Source organism: Heptranchias perlo, chromosome 29 (genome assembly GCF_035084215.1).
Source record: "Heptranchias perlo isolate sHepPer1 chromosome 29, sHepPer1.hap1, whole genome shotgun sequence".
NCBI lineage: Eukaryota > Metazoa > Chordata > Chondrichthyes > Hexanchiformes > Hexanchidae > Heptranchias > Heptranchias perlo.
This window is the reverse complement of record NC_090353.1, coordinates 36,980,503-36,996,852: the sequence shown is the minus strand read 5'-3', so window position 1 is coordinate 36,996,852 and position 16,350 is coordinate 36,980,503. Positions and strand designations below refer to the sequence as shown.

Sequence of the window (16,350 nt, the reverse complement as noted above, 5' to 3'; positions counted from 1 at the left end):
GATCGCCTGTTCTCCAATTGGTTTCTCAACGTATTGGTCTAGAAAACCATCACGTACACACTCCAGCAATTATAGGATCCTGGAGTGGAAATTATCAGGATCCAGTTACAGGACCAGGACCCAGACCCCCAGATATTTCCTCGCTAGTCCAGGGGGCTAAAGATTGATTGTAGCAGCTCCCCCAACATCACTCCACTGAAATCAGTGGCTTGAACCAGGGCCCGTCCTGGGTGTAGGGTGTTCATCGAGACTCAGTGACAATTCACAGACATTGACCCTCACAGTAAATGTGCTCCTAATCCCTCTGGGTGAGTGGAACTCTTACCTGTAACTAATTTCTTCTTTACCAGCGATAGTCTGTACCCCCTCCCGACAAGGCAAATATCTGTGCCCGACATCGTGCTGCCCTCACTCGTAAACTGTAGCGCCAGGGGAGAGGGCTTGCTGGGACCGTCTGACACCTCCCAGTTTGCACGAAGCGATCCTTTGCCTGGGGGAGACAGAGAGACGGAGTCAGAGACAGACACAGAGGTGGAGAGCGAGACAGACACACACAGAGGGGGGTAGAGAGAGAGAGAGAGAGAGAGAGAGAGATACACACACACACACACACACACACACACACACACACAGAGGGGGGTAGAGAGAGAGAGAGAGAGAGATACACACACACACACACACACACACACACACAGAGGGGGAGAGCAAGAAAAAGAGAGAGACACACACACACACACAGGGAGAGCGAGAGAGAGAGAGAGAGACACACACACACACACACACACACACACAGAGGGGGAGAGCAAGAGAGAGAGACACACACACACGAGGGGGAGAGCGGGAGCAAGAGCGAGAGCGCCACACACACACACACAGGGGGTGGGGGAGGGGGAGAGAGAGAGACACACACACACACAGGGGGAGAGAGAGAGGAGGGGATAAGTAGGATTTATTGTGTACACGGTGTGTCCCCACACTCTCCACTCTGGGATCCAGGAACCTGACCATGGAGGATTAGCCGGTGTGAAGCAGTAGCAACTGGGACTGTCGATCCAGACTGTTCAACCTGGGGAGAGGGGCCGAGAAGCCCTTCAAACAGTGTCTGAAAGAATACGGCTCACCATCACCTTCTCGGGGCAACTAGGGATGGGCAATAAATGCTGGCCCTGCCAGCGATGCCCACATCCCAAAGAATGAAGGTTTCCTCCCCTCCTCCCTGGATGGTGCTGGCTCTCGCTGGGCCATGGGTTCCATTGATGCCAATGGCCCTTCACAACCCCACCCAAGCTGCCATGTTTGAAACAGTGTCCCCAGAAGATATTTAACCATGGGTGGCTTCACAACCAAGCCCATTTCTGGCCTCACTCGACACCCGGAGACACGGCCGAGAAGACGGGTGCTGGTTAGTGATCAGGAGTAGGGTCGTTCGGGGATCTGCTCCACCCCGACCCCAGGGAGGCAGAGACCAGCTGCTTGAGTTGGCCAGCTGCCCCCCCCAGCCACACCTCACGCCACCCCAACCACCCACCAACCCACACCCCCCCACCCCAACCCACACCCCACCCCACCCCAACCCCCCTTACCCAACCAGGCTCAGAGCCAATTCAGCACAGACTGGGGATCGAACCAGAGATCTTCTGGACCCACGAGTGGCCGGGGTTGACTTTAACTCGGGGCAGGAACGGAGCTTGGTTGGGGAGGTGGGCGGGCTCGGGACCTGTGTTGGGAGGGCTCAGGCGGTTAAGTCAACTGGCCCGATTTTCACCCCCTCTCACACCCACCGTTCCCGCCCGGCAGCAGGGGGACGGAGGAGGGGCCTAAAACTGACCCCGGTGCCTTTACCCCCTCGGCCACCCAGGCAGCTCCTGTGCAGCGTTAATGGTGAATGGTTTGGGGCTGGACCATCCGTTCAAGACAAGTTACCTTCTGTTCCCGGCTGGCTGGAGATATCCGGAAGCTTCCACCACAACCTCTTCTGTTCGGGATTCCTTTGGGAAGAGAAACAGAATGTCAGCTTCTGATGGAAACGTCCTGAGCTGGTGGGATTTTCATCGCTCCGCCATTGATGGCCGTGCCTTCAGCTGCCTAGGTCCCAAGCACCGGTGACCTTCGCCCCCTTTCACTGTGATCGGGGGGGGAGGGGAGGTCAGGGGGGGTCAGGGGGGAGGGGGGGGTCAGGGGGGAGGGGGGTAAATGCCCTTTAAATGGTGCAGCTGAAGAAGAGGCGATCAATCCATCCGGCCTTGACATAGATCCCAATCTGAGGAAGGTACAGCCCTGATCGCAGCCCTGCCTCCGCCCTGGCCGAGCCCTGCGCCCCCCCCCACCCCCAGCCCCACCCCCGACCTCAGCCCCCCCCCCCCTCCCCCTCGCCCCGGCCTCAGCCCCCCGGCCCCCTCGCCCCGGCCTCAGCCCCCCGCCCCCCCTCGCCCCGGCCTCAGCCCCCCCACCTCCCCCGGCCTCAGCCCCCCGCCCCCCTCGCCCCGGCCTCAGCCCCCCGCCCCCCCCTCGCCCCGGCCTCAGCCCCCCCACCTCCCCCGGCCTCAGCCCCCCGCCCCCCTCGCCCCGGCCTCAGCCCCCCGCCCCCCCCTCGCCCCGGCCTCAGCCCCCCGGCCCCCTCGCCCCGGCCTCAGCCCCCCGCCCCCCCTCGCCCCGGCCTCAGCCCCCCCACCTCCCCCGGCCTCAGCCCCCCTCGCCCCGGCCTCAGCCCCCCGCCCCCCCTCGCCCCGGCCTCAGCCCCCCGCCCCGACAAGAGTTGAGGATTTGCCGCCTCTCACCAGACCGCGGTGGGGTGGGACTGGACGTTACTGACGGCTCCTTCCAGCGGTACCAGGGCGTGCAGGTTGGTCAGTCGCGTCGCCGTGGTTTCCGTGTCGTACTCGTAATCCATCGCCACCTCCGTCCGCTCGGACCTGCACTTCCAGCGAGCGGCAACCTTCAGGGGAACAGCGGGAGAGTCCAGAGCAGAAACCTGCAAAACACGCAGACGGCACAGCCATCATAGCACGCGTCGCCAGAACCCCCCGCGCTCATCCCATCGCTCGCACTCCCTGGCGCTCTGCTCTGCGCCACCTCAACTCCCCACTCGGATAACTGGGGCCTCAAGGGGGCGAGGGCCCACAGAGGGGGCAATAGAGGGGTACCGGCCCACAGATGGGGGCAATAGAGGGGTACCGGCCCACAGAGGGGGCAATAGAGGGGTACCGGCCCACAGAGGGGGGCAATAGAGGGGTACCGGCCCACAGAGGGGGTAATAGAGGGGTACCGGCCCACAGATGGGGGCAATAGAGGGGTACTGGCCCACAGAGGGGGCAATAGAGGGGTACCGGCCCACAGAGGGGGGCAATAGAGAGGTACCGGCCCACAGAGGGGGCAATAGAGAGGTACCGGCCCACAGAGGGGGGTAATAGAGGGGTACCAGGGTGGGATACGGACTGCAGCGATTCAAAAAAGCAGCCCACCACCACCTTCTCAAGGGGCAACTAGAGATGGGCATTAAATGCCGGCCTTGCCAGCGACGCCCACATCCCGAGAATGAAAAAAAAAGTTGGTCGCCTGCTTGATGTTAGTGGGATCTTGCTAAGCCAAAAATGGCTGCACTGGTTGGCTAAATAACAACTATAATTGAAAAAAGAACAGTCCATTCAGCCCCTCGATCCTGTTCCGCGATTCAATTAGATCATGGCTGACCCGTACCTCAATCCCATTTTCCCACCTTGGCTCCACACTGCTCGATACCCTTACCCAACAAAGCAGTTTATTATACGTTAAGTGGTTTGAGATGTGGGAAGGTGCTTCATAAATCAAAGTCTATTTCTTCAGTATTCCCTAATCTGTACCTGGTACTTGAGCAGACTGATGTTGAAGTAGGAGGCATTGGGGTTCAGCTTAGCCTGTTTATGTAGCTGTGCTGTGAGAGCAGGCATGTTCAACCAGAAATCTTTCACATCGGAGTCACTCTGCGACAGATCGCTGCACAAAGAGGGAACGGTTAGATATAACCGAGCTGGAACTGCGACAAACAGACATACTTGAAGGAAAAAAATTTACAGGGTTATGAGGAAAGAGCAGGGGGAGTGGGACTAATTGGAAAGCTCTTTCAAAGAGCTGGCACAGGCACGATGGGCCGAATGGCTCCTTCTGTGCTGTACCTACTCTGATACTATGAAATGTCACTGCTCCATTGCTGAAAATGGGCCTCAGAACCTTCTCCCCATGACCTCCAGATCTTCAAGTACCTTCAACACTTCTTGGAGACTTTCATGATGCTCTTCCCACCCTTCACTGACCAAAGACCCTCATCTCAGAGACAGTGGCCCCTTTTCAGGACACAGACCTTCCTCCCATATCTGAATGACCCCCCCCCCCCCCCCCACCGGACCAGTTTCACATCCACAAGTGGACACCATCTTGCCTTTGCGTTTTATTTGGCTTCAGGAACATGGGAACAGGAAGAGGCCATTCAGCCCCTCGAGTCGGTTCCGCCATTCAATTAGATCATGTTTGATCTGTACCTCAATATCCATTTTTCTGTCTTTGCTCCATATCCCCCCCGATACCCAACAAAAATCCATTGATCTCAGCCTTGAAAGCTCCAATTGACCCCCAGCATCCACAGCCTTTTTGGGGGGAGAGAGTTCCAGATTTCCACTCCCCTTTGTGTGAAGAAGTGCTTCCTGACATCACCCCTGAACAGCCCGGCTCTAATTTTAAGGTTATTCCCCCCTTGTTCTGGATTTCTCCACCAGAGGAAATAGTTTCTCTCTATCTCCCCTATCAAATCCTTTAATCATCTTAAACACCTCAATTAGATCATCCCTTAATCTTCTATACTCAAGAGATTACAAGCCCAGTCTATGCAACCTGTCCTCGTAATTTAACCCTTTTAGCTCCGGTATCATTCTGGTGAATCTGCGCTGCACCCCCTCCAAGGCCAATATCTCCTTCCTGAGGTGCGGGGCCCAGAACTGAACCCAATCTCCAGATGGGGTCTGACCAGGGCTCTGTACAACTGAATCATCACTTCCTCCCCTTTGTATTCCAGCCCCCTTGAGATAAAGGCTGACATTCTATTAGCCTTTTTAATTAGATTTGTACCTGTCCATTAGCTTTTAGGAAGTGTGTGTGCCTGGAAGCCCAAATCCCTTTGCTCCTCCACAGCTCAGAGTCTCTAACCATTTAGAAAGTATTCAATGTGACTCATGAACCGTTCTGGTTCTCAGACAAACGTTGTGCGTTACATTTCAGTTTTTAGAAAGGCCGCCAGAATTTGAAGGAGAATCTAGTCACCCAGACACTGGTCGCTGTCTGGAGGCTAATCTAGTCACCCTAACACTATCCGCTGTCTGAAGGCTAGTCTAGTCACCCAGACACTGTCTGCTGTCTGGAGGCTGGGCTTCTCCGCTTCTCACCTGTACAGGAGCTGAGTGTTGGGCAGAAATTGCTCAATTCTGTTGGCGTTCAGAAGCCTGAAGCTGATGACGGCTGGGGAGGGATTGGCTGCAAAGATCCGCACTATTCCCGCTGGGAAGGACATGGTGACATCTCCGGTCAGCTTCACGATAACGCTGCGGAAGAAAGAAAGTTTCACCGATCCCGCCGGAGAACACACACAAGGAGGAACAAGTCTTTCCAGAGGCTAGAAAATCACGAGTACTCACGTCTCATTTTACCTCCGTAACATCGCCCGTCTCCGCCCCGCCTCAGCACATCTGCTGGTGTGACCCTTCTCCGTGCCTTTATTAACTCCGAACTCCACTATTCCAATGCTCTCCTGGCCGGTCTCCCATCTTCCACCCTCCATAAACTTGAGCTCATCCAAAACTCTGCTGCCCCGTATCCTAACTCGCACCAAGTCCCGTTCACCCATCACCCCGACCCGTGCTCACTGACCTACATTGGCTCCTGGTCCGGGAATGCCTCGATTTTAAAATCCTCATCCTTGTGTTCAGATTGTTCCATGGCCTCGCCCCTCCCTATCTCTGTAACCTCCTCCAGGGGATACAGTATATGATTAATTTGAGACATGGCATGTGGTGAGTGTAACAGACTTTGGATCGATGGTTCCCAAATCTCTCCATATTCCTCGTGTCATGTCTGGGTCCATTGGAGACTCATTGACAGAGATTGATTGCTCTGATTAGTCAACAACTCCATTATCGTTGTATCATGTGACTGCCCGGATGGACCTCGTCCAGCACGTTCCTATGTTTCTTTTTCCTGTTTGAATGTTCGTATGAAAGAATGAACTTGCATTTATACAGCACCTTTCACCACCTCAGGACGTCCCAAAGCGCTTTACAGCCAATGAAGTACTTTTGAAGTGCAGGCACTGTTGTAACACAGGAAACATGGCAGCCAATTTGCGCACAGCAAGATCCCACAAACAGCAATGAGATAAACAACCAGATAATCTGTTTTAGGTGTTGGTTGAGGGATAAATATTGGCCAGGGCACCAGGGAGAACTCCCCTGCTCTTCTAAAATAATGGGTTCTCTTATATCCACCTGAGAGGGCAGACAGGGCCTCTGTTTAACGTGTCATCTGAAAGTCGGATCCTCTGACAGTGCAGCACTCCCTCAGTGCTGCACCGGGAGAGTCAGCCTGGATTTTGTGCTCAAGTCCGTGGAGTGGGGACTTGAACCCACGACCTTCTGACTCAGAGGTGAGAGTGCCACAGCTAACTTAAATTTGTAATTGTTTGTTTTAGTAAAAAAAGAGACTATCTATGAGATGAGGGTGAAAGCATCACCTTACATCACAAGTGCCTGCTCGAGACAGGGCTCGGGCAGAGTCCCTGCTGCCAGCTACCTCGAGCTTTCCTTACTGCTAATGGACACTTACTTTGCGAAGTCTCCTCCCCTGAAGTACGCGTCGATACATTCTGTGAACGCAGCCGCAACAGGCAAAGCATCGTGGCAGCCCACCGTCACTGGGCTGGGACCGCGGGAAATACCTAGAGACGAAGCGAGAAAACCCATTGGAGTCTTTGGACCAACTGACGACTGCCCGTTTCAGACTGAACCAAGACAATTCTCAATATGGTGACAAACAGTTTCTCAGCGTGATTAACAATAAACTATAAACTTCTACGAAGGTGCTGGAACCTCCCGAGTGGAGGTTAGAGTAGACAGAACAAGCAGCTGCTCATTGACCCCTCAAATCCCCCCCCTCGAGCCCCCCCCATCTAATAGACGTAATACAAGTGGCAAAAGAAAGAATGAACTTGCATTTTTATAGCGCCTTTCACCACCTCAGGATGTCCCAAAGCACTTTATGGCCAATGAAGTACTTTTTTTGAAGTGTAGTCACTGTTGTAATGTAGGAAACGTGGCAGCTGATTTGTGCACAGCAAGATCCCACAAACAGCAATATCTGCTTTGGAGATGTTGGTTGAGGGATAAATATCGGCCCAGGACACCGGGGAGAACCCCCCTGCTGTTTTTCGAAATGGTGCCGTGGGATTTTATACATCCACCTGAGAGGGCAGACGGGGCCTCGGTTTAACGTCTCATCCGAAAGACGGCACCTCTGACAGTGCAGCACTCCCTCAGTACTGGGAGCGTCGGCCTGGATTATGGGCTCGAGTCTCTGGAGTGGGACTCGAACCCACGACCTTCTGTCTCGGAGGCGAGAGTGCTGCCCACTGAGCCACGGCTGACACCTGGCAATATCATGGACTCTCCCCAACTCGATCTTCTGAGGATAACAGAACACGTACACGCACTCGAGGCTGGGGTAGCGGCTCGATTTCGTGAGGACTGCATCGTAGACTCTTCATCAACCAGACTGTGGATGGTGGAGGGCGGAGGGCTCCGAGACGATACAGTCAATGGACTGACAGACCTGGACTGAAGGGGACAAGAAAGCAATTAGTTTATTTTAAAAGAAAAACAAAACAATATCATTACAGCTGATCATGGATTGACCTTTTTACCAAAACTTGAGAGAGTTGTGAATAAATTACCAGGGAAGGTCACTGGAGTACAAGGTAGAAAAGATCGAATAAGCTTGCATTTATATAGCGCCTTCCACATCCACTGGACGTCCCAAAGCGCTTTACAGCCAACAAAGTACTTTTGAAGTGTAGTCACTGTTGTAATGTAGGAAACACGGCAGCCAATTTGCGCACAGCAAGATCCCACAAACAGCAATGAGATAAATGACCAGTTAATCTGTTTCACAGTGATGTTGGTTGAGGGACAAATATTGGCCCAGGACACCGGGGAGAACTCCCCTGCTCTTCTTCGAATAGTATTTTGGGATTTTTACGTCCACCAGAGAGGGCAGGCGGGGCCTCGGTTTAACGCCTCACCTAAAAGACAGCACCTGCGACAGTGCGGCGCTCCCTCAGTACTGACCCTCCGACAGTGCAGCGCTCCCTCAGTACTGAGCCTCCGACAGTGCAGTGCTCCCTCAGTACTGACCCTCCGACAGTGCAGCGCTCCCTCAGTACTGAGCCTCCGACAGTGCGGTGCTCCCTCAGTACTGAGCCTCCGACAGTGCGGTGCTCCCTCCGTACTGAGCCTCCGACAGTGCGGCGCTCCCTCAGTACTGACCCTCCGACAGTGCAGCGCTCCCTCAGTACTGAGCCTCCGACAGTGCAGTGCTCCCTCAGTACTGACCCTCCGACAGTGCAGCGCTCCCTCAGTACTGAGCCTCCGACAGTGCAGCGCTCCCTCAGTACTGAGCCTCCGACAGTGCAGCGCTCCCTCAGCACTCCACTGGATTAGGGTTTGAACCCACGACCTTCTGACTCAGAGTCGAGAGTCAAGCTGACACTCTCCAGAAATGGGTTCCTTTCTGGAGAGGGGGGATTGTGGGCCATGGTGAAAAGGCAGGTAAATGGGCTGGAGATCCATCAGATAGGGGCTGAGGGCACTTTCCTGTTCCTAACGATTCTGATCTTCATACAGTTGAACAGTAGATTGAGACGGAATTGAACCAGGTACTGCGGACATTGCCTCGTCATGATGCCCTCAAACATGACGGTTATTAGCCAATCACATGATTTGTTGGCTCAGCAGCAATGGAAAGATCCTTTGATAAGGTGTCAGCTTGGCTCAGTGGGCAGCACTCTCACCTCCGAGTCACAACTTGTGGGTTTAAGTCCTATTTCAGAGACTTGAGCCCATAATCCAGGCTGACTGTTCCTGTGTGTTTTCCCACATAACAACAGTCACTGCAATTCCAAATAATTCACTGCATACAAAGCTGTGTATATACACACACACACAGAATGACCAAATTTTGGAACAGGGGAGTTAGCAGGAACTGATTACCCTGTGTAAGGGTAAGGAATGAGAAAGAAATTGGTCCCGTCAGATTCCACACAGTGGGAATGAACGGGAAGGGGTTTGGTCCATTGGGATTCCACACAGTGGGAATGAACGGGAAGGGGTTTGGTCCATTGGGATTCCACACAGTGGGAATGAACGGGAAGGGGTTTGGTCCATTGGGATTCCACACAGTGGGAATGAACGGGAAGGGGTTTGGTCCATTGGGATTCCACACAGTGGGAATGAACGGGAAGGGGTTTGGTCCATTGGGATTCCACACAGTGGGAATAAACGGGAAGGGGTTTGGTCCATTGGGATTCCACACAGTGGGAATGAACGGGAAGGGGTTTGGTCCATTGGGATTCCACACAGTGGGAATGAACGGGAAGGGGTTTGGTCCATTGGGATTCCACACAGTGGGAATGAACGGGAAGGGCTTTGGTCCATTGGGATTCTATACTTTGATCAGCTGTTTGCGGAGTTGGAAGGAGTAACTGACCGGGCCCGTACGTACTATGTCCATGTCTCCGAGTTGAAGGGGGAAAAGTTTCTTTTTTGACTGGCGACGAGGCGGTGCCACAAATGCTGTTTCTCCAACTGAGGCTCGAACACCGGGAGGCCCTGCTGACAGAACAGGACACACTTCAACTTAACTCAACTGGAAACCAGGACTTAACAATATACTGGGAGAGTTGATGGGACGAGGGAGCTTTACTCTGTATCTAACCCGTGCTGTACCTGCCCTGGGAGTGTTTGACGGGACACTGGGTGCCTGAAATTGAAAGTGTTCCATTCCTCCCACCTTGATGAGCAAACCCACCCCCCACAGATAGAGTTACTCTCGATAGACAGACAGATTCACTAATGTCCTTTAGGGGTAGAAGCCTGTCGTCCTTATCTGGTCTGGGCCTATATGTGACTCCAGTCCCACACCACAAGTGGTTGACTCTTAACTGCCCTCTGAAGTGACCTAGTGACCCCTTAGCTGTATCAAAACTGCTTCCAGCAGTTCAAGAAGGCGGCCCACCACCACCTTCTCAGGGCAACGAGAGATGGGCGACAGTAGCGGAACATTTGGATAAACATAATTTAATAGGACAAAGTCAGCATGGCTTTACGAAGGGGAAGTCATGTCTGACAAATTTGCTTGAGTTCTTTGAGGACATAACGTACAGGGTGGATAAAGGGGAACCAGTGGACGTAGTGTATTTAGACTTCCAGAAGGCATTCGACAAGGTGCCACATAAAAGATTATTGCTCAAGATAAAGAATCACTGGATTGGGGGTAATATTCTGGCATGGGTGGAGGATTGGTTATCTAACAGGAAGCAGAGAGTTGGGATAGATGGTTCATTCTCGGACTGTCAACCAGAAGCCAGTGGTGTTCCGCAGGGGTCGGTGCTGGGTCCCCAACTCTTTACAATCTATATTAACGATTTGGAGGAGGGGACCGAGTGTAACATATCAAAGTTTGCAGATGATACAAAGATGGGAGGGAAAGTAGAGAGTGAGGAGGACATAAAAAACCTACAAGGGGATATAGACAGGCTGGGTGAGTGGGCGGAGATTTGGCAGATGCAATACAATATTGGAAAATGTGAGGTTATGCACTTTGGCAGGAAAAATCAGAGAGCAAGTTATTATCTGAATGGCGAGAAACTGGAAAGTACTGCAGTACAAAGGGATCTGGGGGTCCTAGTGCAAGAAAATCAAAAAGTTAGTATGCAGGTGCAGCAGGTGATCAACAAGGCCAACGAAATGTTGGCTTTTATTGCTCGGGGGATAGAATATAAAAACAGGGAGGTATTGCTGCAGTTATATAAGGTATTGGTGAGACTGCACCTGGAATACTGCATACAGTTTTGGTGTCCATACTTAAGAAAAGACATACTTGCTCTTGAGGCAGTACAAAGAAGGTTCACTCGGTTAATCCCGGGGATGAGGGGGTGGACATATGAGGAGAGGTTGAGTAGATTGGGACTCTACTCATTGGAACTCAGAAGAATGAGAGGTGATCTTATTGAAACATATAAGATTGTGAAGGGGCTTGATCGGGTGGATGCGGTAAGGATGTTCCCAAGGATGGGTGAAACTAGAACGAAGGGGGCATAATCTTAGAATAAGGGGCTGCTCTTTCAAAACTGAGATGAGGAGAAACTTCTTCACTCAGAGGGTGGTAGGTCTGTGGAATTTGCTGCCCCAGGAAGCTGTGGAAGCTACATCATTAAATAAATTTAAAACAGAAATCAACAGTTTCCTAGAAGTAAAGGGAATTAGTGGTTATGGGGAGCGGGCAGGAAATTGGACATGAATTTAGATTTGAGGTTAGGATCAGATCAGCCATGATCTTATTGAATGGCGGAGCAGGCTCGAGGGGCCGATTGGCCTACTCCTGCTCCTATTTCTTATGTTCTTAATTGCTGGCCTTGCCAGTGGCACCCATATCCCGAGAATGGTTTTTTAAAAAGTCCGGGATGAATTTGAACCCAGTGAAGGTGGCAGAGTTTAACCCACTGCGCCAACCGGTCCTTCATGCAAGAGGCACTGAAAGGGAACAAAATGCCCTAAATCTACATTGCAGCTCTAAACCATACGGACCGGACGGGCACAGGTTTGGTTTATAATCTGGACTGAATTAGCTGGTCTTGGGTGGGCCGGCTAGGAAGTGGGGGGGAGGGGGGAATAACGGGGTGGGGTTCCTGCTCTTGATCATTATCCAATGACCCCCTGAAGGAAGGTGAGTGGACATGGACATTGGATATGACCAGGCTCGGGCTCTATGCCTCCCATAGTGGAACAGCCTGCTGACACTCACTGCTTCTGCTCACACATGAAGACTGGCCAATCGGAGCGGGGGGTGGGGGAGGGGGTGAGGAGCTGGACGATGCCTTCAGGAGACGAAGGGAGAAAACTGAACAAGGAAACATAAAAAGAAGCAAAATATGAAAGACCTGTAGCAGGTTTTGTATCAGCAGCGAGCAAGCCACGGAGGCCTGGGACAGGGAGGTCAGCTTCCGAGGGTGGGTCCACAGGAGACACTTCTCTGTCTGCAGCTGGAGGGTTGCCGGGGTGGTCTGTGCTGAGACGGTCTGCGCCAAGACGAGAATCTGTGGAGGAGACCCCCTCACTCGACTTGGGGTTACAAGCGGTGCAAAAGGAAGCTTTGTCGAAGGCTGGGGAGAAGCTGCTGCTGACCGGGAGCGAGACTGGAGGGGTAGTGGGCTGCGGCGTCCAAGGCCTGGACTCAGGAGATGGCGAGGAGCCTTCGGTGGTCGGCAGAGAAGGAGAATCAAGACCTGAATCTTCAACGATCTCTGGTCCGCTGGAACCGGTGGGAGGGATCATACACAGAGGGTTCACACCGACTTGGTTACACTGAGCTAGGAAGAGGAGGGAAGTCTTTTAGTGAGAGCAAGACATTGGAATCACAAAGTAGACACACGAGGAAGCCCAGCCCATCCACCACCCTAAACACCCACTCCCTCCCCCATAGGCGCACTGTGGCTGCAGTGTGTACCATCCACAGGATGCACTGCAGCAACTCGCCAAGGCTTCTTCGACAGCACCTCCCAAACCCGTGACCTCTACCACCTAGAAGGACAAGAGCAGCAGGCACATGGGAACAACACCACCTGCACGTTCCCCTCCAAGTCACACACCATCCCGACTTGGAAATATATCGGCCGTTCCTTCATCGTCGCTGGGTCAAAATCCTGGAACTCCCTTCCTAACAGCACTGTGGGAGAACCTTCAACACACGGACTGCAGCGGTTCAAGAAGGCGGCTCACCACCACCTTCTCAAGGGCAATTAGGGATGGGCAATAAATGCCGGCCTCGCCAGCGATGCCCACATCCCAAGAATTAATTTTTTTTTAAAAGGCCATTTGTCTCCTCTCAGCTCATCCATCCAGAGAGATTCACCAATCCTCCCCATCTAATGGTTTCCTGAACAATACATTACTCAGAATTCCATTCCAAGTTTTAAGACAATTGAAATTCCTTGTGTTGAACCCAAATATCCTTCCGCAACATTAAAGGTGTGTCTTCACTTGGGAGAAGGGTTGAAGAAAAATTGGACCATCCCTGCCAGACGTCAATTTGTGTGGATTTCAGAGATTGTAAAGGAATTGCTGGTGGGGAACAGGGGGTTGGGGAAAGAGAGAGAGAAAAAAAGGAAGAGAGAGAAAAAGAGAGAAAGAGAGAGGGGAGAGAGAAAAAGAGAAAGAGGGAGAGAGAGAGAAAAAAAGGATGAGAGAGAAAAAGAGAGAAAGAGAGAGGGGAGAGAGTAGGAGAGAGAGAGAGAGAAGGAGAAAGAGAAAAAAAAGAAAGAGGAGGAGGAGAAGGAGAGAGGGGAGGAGGAGAAGGAGAGAGGGGAGGAGGAGAAGAGAGAGAGGGGAGGAGGAGGAGGAGAGAGGGGAGGAGGAGGAGGAGAGAGGGGAGGAGGAGGAGGAGAGAGGGGAGGAGGAGGAGGAGAGAGGGGAGGAGGAGGAGGAGAGAGGGGAGAAGAAGAGGAGAGAGAGAAAAGGAAGGAAGAGAGAGAGAAAAGGAAGAGAGAGAGAAAAAGAGAGAAAGAGAGAGGGGAGAGAGAGAAAAAGAGTAGGAGAGAGAGAGAAAAAAGAGAGAAAGAGGAGGAGGAGGAGAGAGAGAGAGAGAGAGAGAGAGAGAGAGAGAGAGAGAGAGAGAGAGAGAGAGAAAAAGAGGAGGAGGAAGAGAGAGAGGAGTAGAGAGAGAGGAAAGGAGAGAGAGATGGGAGGGAAGAGAGAGAGAGAGAGATGGGAGGGAAGAGAGAGAGAGAGAGATGGGAGGGAAGAGAGAGAGAGAGATGGGAGGGAAGAGAGAGATGGGAGGGAAGAGAGAGAGAGAGAGATGGGAGGGAAGAGAGAGAGAGAGAGAGATGAGAGGGAAGAGAGAGAGAGAGATGGGAGGGAAGAGAGAGAGAGAGATGGGAGGGAAGAGAGAGAGAGAGAGATGGGAGGGAAGAGAGAGAGAGAGAGATGGGAGGGGAGAGAGAGAGAGATGGGAGGGGAGAGAGAGAGAGATGGGAGGGAAGAGAGAGAGAGATGGGAGGGAAGAGAGAGAGAGATGGGAGGGAAGAGAGAGAGAGAGAGAGAGAAGGGAGGGAAGAGAGGAGAGAGAAGGGAGGGAGAGAGAGAGAGAGATGGAGGGAAGAGAGAGAGAGAGAAGGGAGGGAAGAGAGAGAGAGAGAGAGAGATGGAGGGAAGAGAGAGAGAGAGAGAGATGGGAGGGAAGAGAGAGAGAGAGAGAGAGAAGGGAGGGAAGAGAGGAGAGAGAAGGGAGGGAAGAGAGAAAAGAGAGAGAAAGAAAAAGAGAGAGAAAGAAAAAGAGAGGAGAGAAAAGAGAGGAGAGAAAAGAGAGGAGAGAAAAGAGAGGAGAGAAAAGAGAGGAGAGAAAAGAGAGGAGAGAAAAGAGAGGAGAGGGAGAGAGAGAGGGAGAGAGAGAGGGAGAGAGAAGAGAAGAGAGAGAGAGGAAAAGGAGGGGGGCGGAGAGGGGAGCGGGGGGGCGGAGGGAGAGTATAGAGAGTGCAGCTGAAGGGAACAAATCCCTTTACCTGTGAGACCCGACCTGTCAAATGTGGAGTCCAGCGACGGTCCAAAGAGCGGATCCAGAAAACTGACACCATTCTGTGAGACGCCGGTTCTGCCGGGGAAAAGGTAATAAATCAGCAACAAAATATCACCGGTAAAATGGTGCAGGACATTCTGGAACCTGGGAACAATCGACAGGCTCAAACTCTGGGGGTTAGAATTGCTGGGGAGCCATTTTTAAACCTGGGTCTGGGGGGGGGGGGCGAAAGAGTCAGAAAAAAAAATCAATGGGTTTAACAGGAAATTAAATCCAGTTTTAATGTTTTTTCCTCCAATTCACAGACTCAGTACAACAACAACAACTTCATTTAAGGGGACGCTGGTTAAGTACAAAAGGGGGAAAAGGCTGAGGGATTTGCTGGGCCACTTCAGAGGGCGGGGTTAAGAGTCAACGCGTTGGTGTGGGGACTGGAGTCACATACAGGCCCAGACCGGGTAAGGACGGCAGGTTTCCTTCCCTAAAGGGAATTAGTGAACCAGGTGGGTTTTTACGACAATCCGACAGCTTCATGGTCACTTTTGCACAGCTGCCCCTGCGGAGACCCGGAAAGTAAAAGGGAGTGGGGCAGGACACAGATTCGTCTCCCAAAACCAAATCAAAAATACAGTAAGGTGCAAGAAGCACTTAAAGTAAGGCCAACAATTCCAGGTTTCACTCACACTGAAGGACTGATCGCTCTCGGGTCGTTTCCTACCTGCTGGGCTCAGAGCTCTGTGCGGAGAATTGGGTCATCGCCGTCTCTACATCTAGAGCAGACACAGAAACCCAGGGTCAGCAACCTCTGAACAAACAGCACAATCTGCAATAAGAGCGTCCATTCGAGACCAGAGACGTCGACGAGAGCAACAGAAGGAATAGTCCAGAGCGCTCACCACTGTGCGACAATCTGACGTTCTAGTGTATAAAAACTGTGACTGACTGGAAGGTTCAGTGGAAAATTGATTAGGTCATTCAGTCGGCAACCAGAACAGACCTGCGCAGAGATGGATTTGAGTAAGAAGTGCATGTGCACCACTAGTGTTTTGCTTTGGAAAATCCACACGAGACCATTTAAAGAAGTTTCAACAAAGAGTGTTCATTGAACCCAGCAGATAACAAAGATGATCCGAGATTTGGAACAAGTTGAGGTTTGTTGTACAAAACATGGCATTAGGAAATAAGTTATCTCTCTTGTGAGGGTGTAATTTAACACCAAATCCAGTTTAGTTTACTTTAGTTGAGGGAGGAGCACACACAGCCATTTTTATGTGGTTCAGAAGTTGCCCGACAAGATTGTGTCTCGCACGCTAAATGATCGAACTCGATAAAGAGAACTGAATAAGACATTGTAACTGGTCCCCGTCCTAGTTAAAGAGGCTTTATGGAGTTGTGTGACATTTCACTGAATTTCCGTGACACAGACTGGGGATTTTGCTCCTGTCAATCACTACTATAGATGCGCTAAGACGTCCTGTAAGATCTCCA

The 16,350-nt window shown here is 52.1% G+C and overlaps 1 protein-coding gene across 1 annotated transcript in view; it reads right to left on the bottom strand.

Moving 5' to 3' along the window:
- Positions 1-16,350, bottom strand: part of LOC137299702 (F-BAR domain only protein 1-like) — a 29,089-nt gene that overhangs the window by 7,725 nt on the left and 5,014 nt on the right. Inside the window, exons 2-12 of the mRNA XM_067968641.1 lie at positions 15,581-15,632; positions 14,849-14,937; positions 12,230-12,658; positions 9,793-9,902; positions 7,721-7,850; positions 6,844-6,955; positions 5,412-5,567; positions 3,840-3,972; positions 2,778-2,971; positions 1,924-1,988; positions 326-490 (exon numbers count right to left, since the gene is read on the bottom strand). Of these exons, the coding sequence (XP_067824742.1) occupies positions 326-490; positions 1,924-1,988; positions 2,778-2,971; positions 3,840-3,972; positions 5,412-5,567; positions 6,844-6,955; positions 7,721-7,850; positions 9,793-9,902; positions 12,230-12,658; positions 14,849-14,937; positions 15,581-15,632 (1,635 nt within the window). The remainder of the gene's footprint in view (positions 1-325; positions 491-1,923; positions 1,989-2,777; positions 2,972-3,839; positions 3,973-5,411; positions 5,568-6,843; positions 6,956-7,720; positions 7,851-9,792; positions 9,903-12,229; positions 12,659-14,848; positions 14,938-15,580; positions 15,633-16,350) is intronic.